The sequence below is a fragment of the Tursiops truncatus genome, chromosome 10 (genome assembly GCF_011762595.2).
Source record: "Tursiops truncatus isolate mTurTru1 chromosome 10, mTurTru1.mat.Y, whole genome shotgun sequence".
Lineage (NCBI taxonomy): Eukaryota > Metazoa > Chordata > Mammalia > Artiodactyla > Delphinidae > Tursiops > Tursiops truncatus.
In genome coordinates this window covers 86,416,432-86,429,681 of record NC_047043.1, presented here as the reverse complement: position 1 = coordinate 86,429,681, position 13,250 = coordinate 86,416,432, and the positions used below count along the sequence as shown (strand labels likewise).

At 38.4% G+C, this 13,250-nt stretch overlaps 1 protein-coding gene and 1 non-coding gene across 9 annotated transcripts in view; both read left to right on the top strand.

The window, feature by feature from the left end:
• The window catches only part of CNTN3 (contactin 3), a 321,933-nt gene that overhangs the window by 256,670 nt on the left and 52,013 nt on the right, over positions 1-13,250 (top strand). For all 8 annotated transcript variants that reach the window (XR_004528605.2, XM_033865296.2, XM_019947642.3 and 5 more), the window contains 2 exons: positions 2,313-2,440; positions 4,247-4,422. Coding sequence is in view for 7 of the 8 variants with exons in the window: in XM_033865296.2 (XP_033721187.1) it covers positions 2,313-2,440; positions 4,247-4,422 (304 nt within the window). In the remaining variant the exon portion in view is untranslated. The remainder of the gene's footprint in view (positions 1-2,312; positions 2,441-4,246; positions 4,423-13,250) is intronic.
• TRNAA-UGC (transfer RNA alanine (anticodon UGC)) lies at positions 5,320-5,391 on the top strand. Its single transcript has one exon. It is a non-coding gene; the product is annotated as a tRNA-Ala (tRNA).

Genomic DNA, 13,250 nt, shown 5'->3' with positions numbered 1-13,250 from the left:
GTGCGCACTTGAGAAGACCATGTAATCTGCTGTTTTTGGATGGAATGTCCTATAAATATCAATTATATCTCTCTGGTTTATTGTATCATTTAAAGCTTGTGTTTCCTTATTAATTTTCTGTTTGGATGATCTGTCCATTGGTGTAAGTGAGGTGTTAAAGTCCCCCACTATTATTGTGTTACCTTTGATTTCCTCTTTTATAGCTGTTAGCAGTTGCCTTATGTATTGAGGTGCTCCTTTGTTGGGTGCATATATATTTATAATTGTTATATCTTCTTTTTGAATTGATCCTTTGATCTTTATGTAGTATCCTTCCTTGTCTCTTGTAACATTCTTTATTTTAAAGTCTATTTTATCTGACATGAGTATATCTGCTCCAGCTCTCTTTTGATTTCCATTTGCATGGAATATCTTTTTCCATCCCCTCACTTTCAGTTTGTATGTGTCCCTAGGTCTGAAGTGGGTCTCTTGTAGACAGCATATATATGGGTCTTGTTTTTGTATCCATTCAGCAAGCTTGTGTCTTTTGGTTGGAGCATTTAATCCATTCACGTTTAAGGTAATTATCGATATGTATGTTCCTATGACCATTTTCTTAATTGTTTTGGGTTTGTTTTTGTAAATCCTTTTCTTCTCTTGTGTTTCCCACCTAGAGAAGTTCCTTTAGCCTTTATTGTAGAGCTGGTTTGGTGGTGCTAAATTCTCTTAGCTTTTGCTTGTGTGTAAAGCTTTTGGTTTCTCCATCAAGTCTGAATGAGATTCTTGCCGGGTAGAGTAATCTTGGTTGTAGATTCTTTCCTTTCATCACTTTAAGTATATCATGCCACTCCCTTCTGGCTTGTAGAGTTTCTGCTGAGAAATCAGCTGTTAGCCTTACGGGAGTTCCCTTGTATGTTATTTGTCGTTTTTCCCTTGCTGCTTTCAATAATTTTTCTTTCTTCTTAATTTTTGCCAGTTTGGTTACTGTGTGTCTTGGCTTGTTTCTCCTTGAGTTTATCCTGTATGGGACTCTCTGTGCTTCCTGGACTTGGGTGGCTATTTCTTTTCCCATGTTAGGGAAGTTTTCGACTATAATCTCTTCAAATATTTTCTTGGGTCCTTTCTCTCTCTCTTCTCCATCTGGGACCCCTATAATGGGAATGTTGTTGCATTTAATGTTGTCCCAGAGGTCTCTTAGGCTGTCTTCATTTCTTTTCATTCTTTTTTCTTTAGTCTTTTCTGCAGCAGTGAATTCCACCATTCTGTCTTCCAGGTCACTTATCCATTCTTCTGCCTCAGTTATTCTGCTATTGATTCCTTCTAGTGTAGTTTTCATTTCAGTTATTGTATTGTTCATCTCTGTTTGTTTGTTCTTTAATTCTTCTAGATCTTTGTTTAACATTTCTTGCATTTTCTCGATCTTTGCCTCCATTCATTTTCTGAGGTCCTGGATCATCTTCACTATCATTATTCTGAATTCTTTTTCTGGAAGGTTGCCTATCTCCACTTCATTTAGTTGTTTTTCTGGTGTTTTATCTTGTTCCTTCATCTGGTACATAGCCCTCTGCCTTTTCATCTTGTCTGTGTTTCTGTGAATTTGGTTTTTGTTCCACAGGCTGCAGGATTGTGGTTCTTCTTAGGTGGGGACTTCCTGTCTTGCTCACACTGTGATCTCAGAGACTCTCATAGCGTGTAGCTCATGTAAAGTTCATTTCTGTTTCCTTAGTTAATTAGTTAGACCAAAAGCTTTAAGTACTTTAAGCGTGTGCTCAGAAACTCAGATGTGTTCATTTACGTTGCCCACATTTTTGCAGTAGTTCATGGGTGACCATGCAGATGTTCTTTTGCAAAATATGGATTTATACTAGGTTAGATCTGACTCTCTGAAGTTCATAATGAAACACCAGGGAGTTTCTCATTTCTCACAAACTGTTTCAGATTTATGGAAAATAGTGTCATGTCTGCTTCTTATTTTCTCCAGATTGATAAGGCTAACCCATGAGTAATCCACCTCACCACATATCTTTGGAAAACGTTTCACACTTAATTGATAAAGCCATCCCTAAAACCATATGTAATGTTAAGTCATGCTGTTAAGTAAAACTGTGTAAAAATATCAAGAAATGTTCAGATTGGTAGAGCTTCTTTTTTAGTCCGCTGTGTGCATGTGTGTATAAATTTTCTTTTAATTTCTTTAGACCCAAGGAGGCTAAGGGCTGGTTTATGTTGCCTTAAATATAGTAGCTTAAGACAATACTTCTGTTAACAAAAACTCTATTTATTTTGAAAAAAAGTGACTAGTATACATTTATTTGTCTCATTTGTATATTTAGAATTTCTTTTTTGAAAGATGGAGGACTCAAAATTGCCAATGTGAGTAAAGCTGATGCTGGAATTTATACATGCACAGCAGAAAACCAGTTTGGGAAAGCAAATGGCACAACACGCTTGGTTGTCACAGGTAGGTGCATTTCTGAAAGATTGCTTTACATGGAGATACACTGTGTGGTATGTTATTAAGATCAAAGAAAAAAATGTTTTTCACAATATGCAGTGCACTACGAAGGTCGACCTTACGTTTGCACTTGTGTTTTCTCTAACAAGTGAAAGTCAAGGGAACAATCCTTAATATTTCTTTATACACCACGGTGTGTACCAGGGACACATGAGTTGCCATGCTGTCAAAATTGGCAGTAGAATTATAAGTAGCCTATGTGGCTGGTCTGCTTTTATTTCGTGCTATTCTAGTATGTCAGATCTTTTGGGTACACTTTTTCCTTTTCCATTATCTTTGATATTTTCTGGAGATGTTTGAGTTCGTGGAATAACTCTTGCTATCAAAAAGAGTCACTTAGGATTGTGGATGTGTTTGTTCATTTATTCATTGAAGAAAAGCATTGAGTATCTACCATGTGCCAGGTGCTTGGGTTATTCAGTAACAAACTGACAAAGAATGCTGCGCACATGAAGCTTACCTTCTACCAAAGATAGAAAGAAAATAAGTGGTAGGAATATAAGGCAAAGAAATTCTTAGAAGGAAAGAAATTGCAAACGATTGTAAAATACAGAGGAGTGTTTGGGAGAAGTAAGCTGGAGCATGAACCCAAGTGATCAGAGAAGGAGAGATGTGAACAAAGATTTCATGGAGATGGAGTTCAGTAGATTTCTTGGGGACAATCGTGTAGAGGTTTTGTAGACTTTGTTAGGACGTCAGCTTTTAGTTGGCATGAAAAGTCGAGGTTAGTGCACAGTTTTGAGCAGAGGAATGAAATGATGGGAAATATATTTTTAACGGTTACTCTAGCTGCTCTGTTGAGAACAGACTGTGGGGAGTCAAGGGTAGAAGTGGGAGGAACGTCAGGAGACATTGCAGTAATCCAGGCGGGAGTGATAATGACCCAGATGAGGGTGGCAGCAGAGCAGTTGATGGGAAGGGATTTGATTCTGCATGTAGTCAGTAGGCGTTGCTGGCAAACTGACTGTGAGGTCTGAGACAAAGAAAGAGAAGGATGCCTGCAGAGTGTTTGGTGAACAACAGGAAGAATAACAGTCAAAACAACTGAGATGGGAAAGGCTTGAGGTTGCACAGGTTTGGGTAGGAGGAAGACTATTGTTGTAGAAAACATAATCAATGCCTCTTTTGAAGACTTTTGCTACAACATGGAGCAAAGAAATGGGGAGCAGTGCTGGAAAAGTGGAGTCAAGGGAAGCCTAATTCCCAACTATGGAAGGACTATGGTGATGATAGAAAGGACATTTGCATTTGGGAAAAAACAAATTAGTTAACATTTTAACTTAGTATCCTACCTATTCTAAACATTTTTGTAGTCTTTCAAAAGTTTGAGTCTATTTAAATCTTGGTAGTAATACATTTTCCAGTCATTGAAAATACAGTGGTTTCTATTTCTACTGGTATATTTCATGAAGCAATAAAGCTAAAATGAAATTACTTTTGTAGTAGTATTATAACCCTTGTTTACAGGTGACTTCAATTTTTAAACTTCAATATCCCATAAATGTAGATACCCTAATTCATTTAACAAGAATTTGTGTATCCAATGAAATACGTTATGGGTCTGCATCAAAATGTCTCTTTTCATCTTGAAGACTTTTCATGATACAGAGGTATATATATGTATATAGGCACATATGTATGTCTACACACACATACATGCTATGTTAGATTAACAGTCTGCCTGTTGAAAATTGCTTTCATCAAAATAAAAATGCTGAAGTTTTACTTAAAACTTTATTATTTCCCCAATAGAACCAACAAGAATAACTTTGGCACCATCCAACATGGATGTCTCAGTGGGCGAAAGTGTCATTTTGCCCTGCCAGGTGCAACACGACCCCCTATTAGACATCATGTTTACCTGGTATTTCAATGGGGCCCTCACAGATTTTAAGAAAGATGGATCTCACTTTGAGAAAGTCGGTGGGGTAAGTTGTGACCCTTTCCTCATGCTTTTTCATCTGTCTCTGACATATTGTCCCTAAAGAAACATCGGGCACATATCTGTTACTCCAGTAATGTCTGTTCTGTGAGTGAATCGGGGCTTGCAATTCTGTAATGGTCTAATTGTATTATAGTAATTACCAGAAAGTGAGCATATTTACTTCAACCCGTAAACTATAATTTTAATTAAAATCGATGTTTGCTGTGTTTATATTAATTGTTATTTTGTACGATACTTTTGTCATTAGTATTCCACAGAAGGGAAAGTGTTCTTATACAACTGTTTACTTTCAACATGATATATTATGAAGTTGAACGAAGTCACATTTGCTAAATGCCTTTCATATATCAGGCCAGGTGCTTCATCCCAGTTAATCCTTGCAGTGACACTGGATGTCAGTGGTAAGCATTGCCCTTTTACAGGTGCATAAACTAAGGATTTGTAAAGATATTAACTTGTCCAGGGCCACTGAGCTAGCGAGTGGTGGAACTTACATCCAAGCCTAGATCTGTGAGTCCCCCAAACACAAATACTTTCTCTTGTTTCATTCTGTCTCCTCGTTTGCGATGGTTCTATGTGAGGAAGAATTACAGATTTCAAGGGAAAATGGACACCTTGAGGAGAACTGTTAAGAAGGAATGCAGTGTTGTGAACCACACAGACTAACAGCAGGCCTCGCACCTGGCCACACGTCCGTGAATCCATCGTCACAAGGCCAGTTTCCCTTGCAGGCCTGTTTTCTTTGACACAGGGTTTAGCTTCGTTCATTTTGGCTAAGACATCAGTGGTACATCATAGTAGAGTCTGGGTTTTCTCCTTATGGACAAAACGATATAATGGTCAATTCAGCTATATTTATTTTAAGATATTTCTTGGGAGTTCTCTGGTGGTCCAGTGGTTGAGACTTGGCACTTGCACTGCCATGGCCCGGGTTCAATCCCTGGTCGGGGAACTAAAATCCTGCAAGCCACATGGCCAGGTCAAAAAAAATTAAAAACAAAACCACCACCAATATTTCTTCTTCAATGTATGTATGTATATACATGGGGTCTATTAATGTGTTAGGGTTGTGTGCAACTTGAAAGGATGGTGTTAGGACTTGAATTATGTTTCCTCAAAAGAAAAGTTCAAATCCTAAGGCCTAGTTGTGATAGGATTGTGGTAGAGGCTAGTAATAATAGGATTATTAGCCTCTGCCCCTGGATCCTGGCACAGACCTCCTAAAACCCCTGGAATTTCCTGCGTGATGAAATGTCTTTTTGTCCTAATGAAGTGACGCTGTGGGCTCCTGGATAGTTTCAGGATGGTCACCAGAAAGACCAAGCCATGATTAGAAACTTGGAACCTTCAGCACTCCCCATGGATCATAAATTCAGTGCCCAGCCCCTCCATGCTTCAGGAAGGAGGGAGGGGCTGAGCACTGAATTATGATCGATCAGGCCTATGTGCTGAAGCTTCCATAAAAATCCCAAAAGTAAAGTACTTTTCATCACAGAGCGCTTCTGGGTTGGTGAACATATCTACCTGCGAGGTGGGTGACACACTCCACCTCCACTGGGATAGAAGCTCTGTTTATATGTATCCTTTATGATACATAAAGTATCATAAAGTAAATAAATGTTACCCTGAGTTCTGTGAGCCATTCTAGCAAATTACTGAACCCAAGGAGAGTGCCATGGGAACTTCAGTTTATAAGTGGTTGGTCGCAAGTACAAGTGACGATCTGAGACTTGCAGTTGGTGTCTGAAGAGGGGCCAGTCTCAGGGGGCTGAGCCCTTAACTTATGGATCTGATGCTAACTCCAGGCAGATAGTGTCAGAATTGAATTGACTTTTGGGACCCCCCACCTGGTGTTGGAGAATTGCTTGGTGTGGAAAACACACACATCTGGTGTCAGAAATGTGACGTGTTCCGAGTGTGCGTATAGTATTGACTGTAAAGGAGATACAGAAGAGTGTCCTTTACACTAGTACCTCAGAATGTGACCTTATTTGGAAAGGGTTGTTGCAGATATATGTAGTGAAGTTATGATGATGTGATACTGGAATAGGATGGGCCCTAATCCAATAGGACTGTTGTCCTTGTAATAGGAGGGAAATTTAGGCACAGACCAACACACAGAGGGGAGAATGTAGACACAAGGAGATGGCCCTGTGAAGGTGGAGGCACAAGTCACAGAATGCCTGGGGCTGCCAGAACCTAGAAGAGGCAGGGAAGAAGGGTCTTACCCTAGAAATTTGGGAGAGAGATCTTGATTTCAGATTTGTGGACTCCAGAACTCTAAGACGATAAAGTTCTGTGGTTTGAAGCCACCCAGTTTGTGTTACTTTGTTACAGCAGCCCTAGTGACCCACTACTGCTGGTCTTTAAAAAAATAAAATAAAATTTTAAAAAGGTGATATTTAGATACCTAGCCACAATTAAGTACAATTTCGATGCTGTTTCTATGTTCTATCATCTGGCTTGCTCCATTTTCGAAATTCTAGTTTTCCAAATTGTGCTGACTGATTCAAGGCTTTCAAGAACTTCACCAATTGCTGCAAACCATTGACATTTCTTTTACTATTGCTTTAAATGCTTTATTTTTTACTTTTATTTTTTATTTATTTATTTTACATCTTTATTGGAGTATAATTGCTTTATAATGGTGTGTTAGTTTCTGCTTTATAACAAAGTGAATCAGTTATACATATACATATGTCCCCATATCTCTTCCCTCTTGCGTCTCCCTCCCTCCCACCCTCCCTATCCCACCCCTCTAGGTGGTCACAAAGCACCGAGCTGATCTCCCTGTGCTATGCGGCTGCTTCCCACTAGCTATCTATTTCATGTTTGGTAGTGTATATATGTCCATGCCTCTCTCTCGCTTTGTCACAGCTTACCCTTCCCCCTCCCCGTGTCCTCAAGTCCATTCTCTAAGTCTGTGTGTTTATTCCTGTCTTACCCCTAGGTTCTTCATGACATTTTTTTTATTTCTTAAATTCCATATATATGTGTTAGCATACGGTATTTGTTTTTCTCTTTCTGACTTACTTCACTCTGTATGACAGACTCTAGGTCTAGCCACCTCATTACAAATAGCTCAATTTCGTTTCTTTTTATGGCTGAGTAATATTCCATTGTATATATGTGCCACATCTTCTTTATCCATTCATCCGATGATGGACACTTAGGTTGTTTCCATCTCTGGGCTATTGTAAATAGAGCTGCAGTGAACATTTTGGTACATGAGTCTTTTTGAATTATGGTTTTCTCAGAGTATATGCCCACTAGTGGGATTGCTGCTTTAAATGCTTTTTTTTTTAAGTCACTGATTTCTTCTGTCACAACAGGAAAAGGCATATGCCAGTATCCTCAGCCAACTCTTTACTCCATACTTAGGGTTTATCGTTTGCCTTTCCTTGGAGACGAGTCAAGGGAAAAAAGAAAAGGCTAGAATGTTACCTTCACTGCTGTAACCCAGCTCTTGCCCTAACTTTAATTCATAAAGAATTTGATTTGAAACATTAATTGCCTTTGCTGTATAATGTAGATAACACCGTGATTTATCTCCTCGATCGTGAACTGTTGATAATATTGTATCTAATACAGTGTCCTTCGTCTGCACTAATGCTAAAGAAATACACATTTAAAGACTAAAAACCCAAAGTACTTTGATTTGATTTTTTTTTAATTAATTAATTTATTTTTACTTATTTTGGGCTGTGTCAGGTCTTAGTTGCAGCACGCAGGATCTTCCGTTGATGTGCCCGGGCTTCTCTCTAGTTGTGGCGTGCCGGTTTTCTCTTCTCTAGTTGTGGCGCATGGGTTCCAGAGCTTGTGGGCTCTGTAGTTCGCAGCACGCAGGCTCTCTAGTTGAGGCTCGCAAGCTCAGCAGTTGTGGTGCACGGGCTTAGTTGCCCCGCGGCATGTGGGATCTTAGTTTCCTGACCAGGGATGGAACCCGAGTCCCCTGCATTGTAGGGTGGATTCTTTACCACTGGACCACCAGGGGGGTCCCAGCAGTTTGATTTTAATATGCATCAAACATCCTCAAACAAACATTTCATGGACACTGAGCTAGATGGCTGCTTTCTCTAAGAGGGTCTTGGGATTAAAAATATTCAAGATAATACTTTAACTTAGCTGCTCCTGTGCTACTGATAGGTTCTACGTAAGGTATTGGGTCAGTCATCTCTCTACAGGAATCAAGTATCTGAAACATGAAACTGCATGAATTAACCCTGTCGCTTGCCAGTTCTGGTCTTTTTCTGACATGTTTGTTCATGGCCTATGAATTTTTTTATTGACTTGTGCCATTAGTAACTTAGTATTCTCCCATCAGTACAAAATGTAAGCCATACAAGAGGACATTACCCTTAAGCACAAGCAATTAAGTAAATTGCTCTCCTATTGCATGAGGAGGGAATCATATAACGGCTCTTGTCCTCTGTGTATTCATTGCAGCGTTCACGTTAATACCTAGGAAGTCTGCTTGTCTTTTATCCCAGTGTGTTCATAGATAAATCCCCTGTTTTCAAAAGCAACAAAATGTGAGGGAGAAGCCAGTAACTGGGAAGGTTGCTTAGAAAGCTGGATAGTGTAGGAGCCATGTTTTAAAAAGAGGGTGGGTAGTTTAGAAAATGGAAAATCTAACTGACAGCTTTCAACTGTTTCAGCCACTTGTCATTGAGACCACTCTGGGTATTCAATATTCATTCATTCATGTAAACAAACAAACAAACCCACACCTTTTGGGGAAAATCCAAAAGCTCCAATTTAGATCAGTTGTGTAGACTTGCATGTCATGCCAAAGGAGTGTGATGACAGTGTTGGAGGAGAGGAAATTGTCACGTCCAGGGACCCGCTCAAGTCCTTGGGACAGACCTCCAAGTGAGGGTCCTTGGCTTCAAGCAGGAAAGAATTCAAAAGCGAGCCAAAATAAAGTGAAAGCAAATTTATTTAGAGGGACACATTCCATAGGCAGAATGCGGTCCTGCTCAGAAAGTGAGAGTGGCCCCAGGGCCTGGGGTTGGTCTTTTTTTGTGGGCTGAGTAATAGCACATGCTAAAGAGTAGGAGGAATATTCTTGCTATTCCAGGAAAGGGTGAGGATCTCCAGGAATTGGGCCACTTTTAGTATTAAAATGAAGGTATAATGAGCTAAAGGTCAAGGACCAGACTGTTCTCCATGCCACCTTGGTTTCAGCTGGTTCCAGCCAGTTTTTATCACATCCTAAGGGCTGCACCCCTTCTTCATTTATCTAGTGGCTGTATCCTGCCCCTTTCCCCCCTGTCTCAACAGCAGTTATAGGTTTCTGCACTGTCAGAATGTATAGCATTCAGAAGAGCTTATCAAGCCAAGTGTCCAAAGGAAACTGACCCATCACAAAGGAGGAATGTGGGTCATACACAGGCTTTGTTCCATGGGACAAATCAGCGTTGTATAAATAAGTCAGCAGTAAAAGGCAGCCACTTAAGTCCATTGTTTGCCAAGCAAATCTTGGTTATAGGCAGAGTGTGGTGTAATTAGAGAAGCAGGGGATTTGGGTTCAGATACAGGTGAGGTCTAGATTCTGTTGCTTACTAGATGATGTCCTTGCATGAGTTACTTAACTTTCTGTTCCCCATTTTCTGGTTTCTTTTCACATCAGTTTTTAGTATTTGCCATGTTCCCTCCCACCACAAGATTTTGCACACAGTGGTCCCTCTTCCAGGAACATTGTGCTCTCTCCTTTTGGGCTATATCTAGATATCTCCATATGTAGTTGTGCCTATGTAGGTAAGAATGTATGTAGTTATGTGTATATAAATTTCATATATGCACAGTAATAGGAAGAGACACAGTCCCGACAATATGTCTGCGGTAGCATTCTATCATAGCCATGTTTAACCAACAGAATTCCACTCCATGCAAAAAAAAAAAAAAAAAAGCAAGAGAGAGAAAAAAGAGATTGCATCATTCACCCAGTTCCCAGTATAACATCTTTCTTTCTCAGCTTTTAAATATATCGAAGCTTCCACTGACAGGAAAAAGGAGATAATAGCCCCCAAATTCAAGAGAAATGAAAGAACATTTTTGCCTTGTACCTGAGGATTTAGGGGCCTGGAAATTTAAGTATGCTTTTAAGAGCGTTCAAGAATAATTTGGCTTGCCTTGATAAGCTAACCTTTGGACTTAGACATATTACATTATGGAGACTGACTGTAGCTAGAAACTGTTGAACCTAAACACCCCAGAAGCTCCCTGTATATTGTAAGGATGTTTAAATAGATATGCTTTGATAAACTTGATGTGCGGCAGATACTTTAGAAATGAGGAATGTATAGAGCCAAGCTATACAGCTTCACACATTTTATGGGATTGGATCTATGATGAATTAGAATGTGTGTGGATAAAAGTCACTGGAAGCAATAAGAGGTTTAGCAGTGACAGCCCATCTGTGACTCACTGAACTGGCTGCCTTCGGTGTGCTTTGTCTCCCACAGGCCACAATCTCAGTCTAGTGCTTGAGAGCTTGAGACCTGATGTATTTCCCAGCTCTCAGTGGCAGAAAAGAGTATCTTTGAAAGAAATCTTTTGTGTATAATAATACAATATGGTCACCTTGACTTGATTTATTTCATAGAATTACTTGGGTGTGAGAACTAAAAGTTTGACAATAGCAGTTATTTTACAACACAAAATTCTGTAAGAGGTTTTGTGTGCATTGTAAATACAGAACTGAGGTAAAGCACTCATTCAAACACTACCTGTGGTGACACACTGCGTTTGTAAACATCTCCCACTTAGAGTGTCTTATAAATTTTATATCTTGTCCAAATTCAAAATATAAACTGACTTGGAAGGATCCTTTAGAGAATACATCCAGTAATGAGTCCATAAAAGTTGGGGATTAGACCAGGGGAATTAATATTATTCATCTTGAGCATACATCCCTGAAGCCCAGCCCCTCCCACAAAGCTATTTGGGGATGAAAAAACAAAGATTCTCCAATGCCTATTGGAAACGGGGAAGTGCACAAAAGAGTTGAAGTTGAGTTTATTTCACTAACTCATTGTTTGCTCAGCCAGGCATCCTAGAGTCTCAGTTCCTACCTAGGGTATGATTAGCATCCCAGGGCTGCGTTTATTACGTACAATGTTTGTTAAGATGAATGGTCCAATCCACCCCTAGTGGAAGCCCTGGAAGATTTAAATTTATAAGAAGACGAGCAGAAGTCAAACCACGTAACATGTAACTTGAATTAAAACCCATAAAGACAGCGGAGTTACAACAAAAACCAAGGCTGTACATGAAAAGATGTGCAAATATTTATCAGTCAAATTCAACAAAAAGAAACACGGTAACAATTACTAATTTAAAAACTAATAAGAATTCAAGGCAAGCCTTAAGAGTAAAAAAGGTAAGTTTATTTTGGAAAAAGTTTGCTCTGCCATGTAGGGGTAATAATCATAAATCATAATATTCCAGTTAATGTACCATTAAAATATACCAAGTCAAAAACAGAGAAAATGAGAAACTACATTGTCATGTAGTCTGCTGAGAGCTCCTCTTTCAACCATCAACAGATCAATTTGCCAAAAATCAGAAACACAATTTAATACTATTTTGTAATGGAAGTAACAGATACACATAAAAAATTGATCCTAAAAATAGAAAATACACATTCCTTTTCATCTTTTTCACACCCTTGTAAATTTTAGGAAAGAAAGTAACAAAACAACTATATATTAAGGAGATGGAAGAATAAATGGATGGATGGAGCAATGTCCGAAAGCAATAGAGGAGCTCTGGAAAATATTAATGAAGAATAAAGGTTAAAGCAGCTAAAATTAGAAATGAGAAAGAGAATGTAGTGGGTGAGAAAATTAAAAATAAACAGAATATTCCATGTTCAAGTCATATATATGAAAACCCAATTAAGTAGAAAACTTGGGGGAGAATGTAAGTGATCAAAATTAATAAGAATTTAAAAAGCCAAGTAGATTCATAATCATGAAAAACTGTAAATTAGTAACATCCCCCCCATAGAAAAAGATTCTAAGGCTAGAATTTTACTGGTAATTTCTTTTAAGAAATAGATAAATTGTTATATAGACTATTTGACAATATAAAAAGTTTTAATTTATTTATTTTGTAAGCTTAGCATATTCCTGAGAACAAAACCTGGCAAGATAACAAATAATTGGTAAATGTGAATCGATTTAATGAATATAGTATGAAAACCTAAATAAAATTTTAGCAAAAAACAACTGAACCTCATACTGAGTCAACTTTCATAAGCACTAGGTGATGATCTAGGAAATGTGCATGCTTCATATCAATAGATATAATAAAATAGACCACTGTATTCTCAATGGGCATTTATAAGACATTCAATAAAATTAATGACCAGTTGTAGGAACAGAAAAATACTTCTTCCACATCTCAAAAATGTCTTTAAAGGGAATATCAGGAATACTTTTATTTAAATCAACAGTAAGACAGAATGCACACAGGTACAATTACTTTAAAACCATTTGGAGGTGTTTGGGCCAATTCAGTAAGGGATGAACAAAAATAAAAGGTCTAACTTTACAAATAAGGAAATAAAATTACCATTATTTGGACAAAACGATATCAGGGCTACTCAAAACCCAATAGTATCAACTCTAAAATTTTTAAAAAATAATCAGAGTTCAGTCAACTACTGGGATACAAGATAAATTCACAAAAAGTAATAGCTTACTTATGTATCAACAGTAACCAATAAGCAGTATAACGGGACAAAAAGGTCCCTCAAAAGATGTATAAAATGCATGTTAATAATTTGCACAAGTACACAAGGCC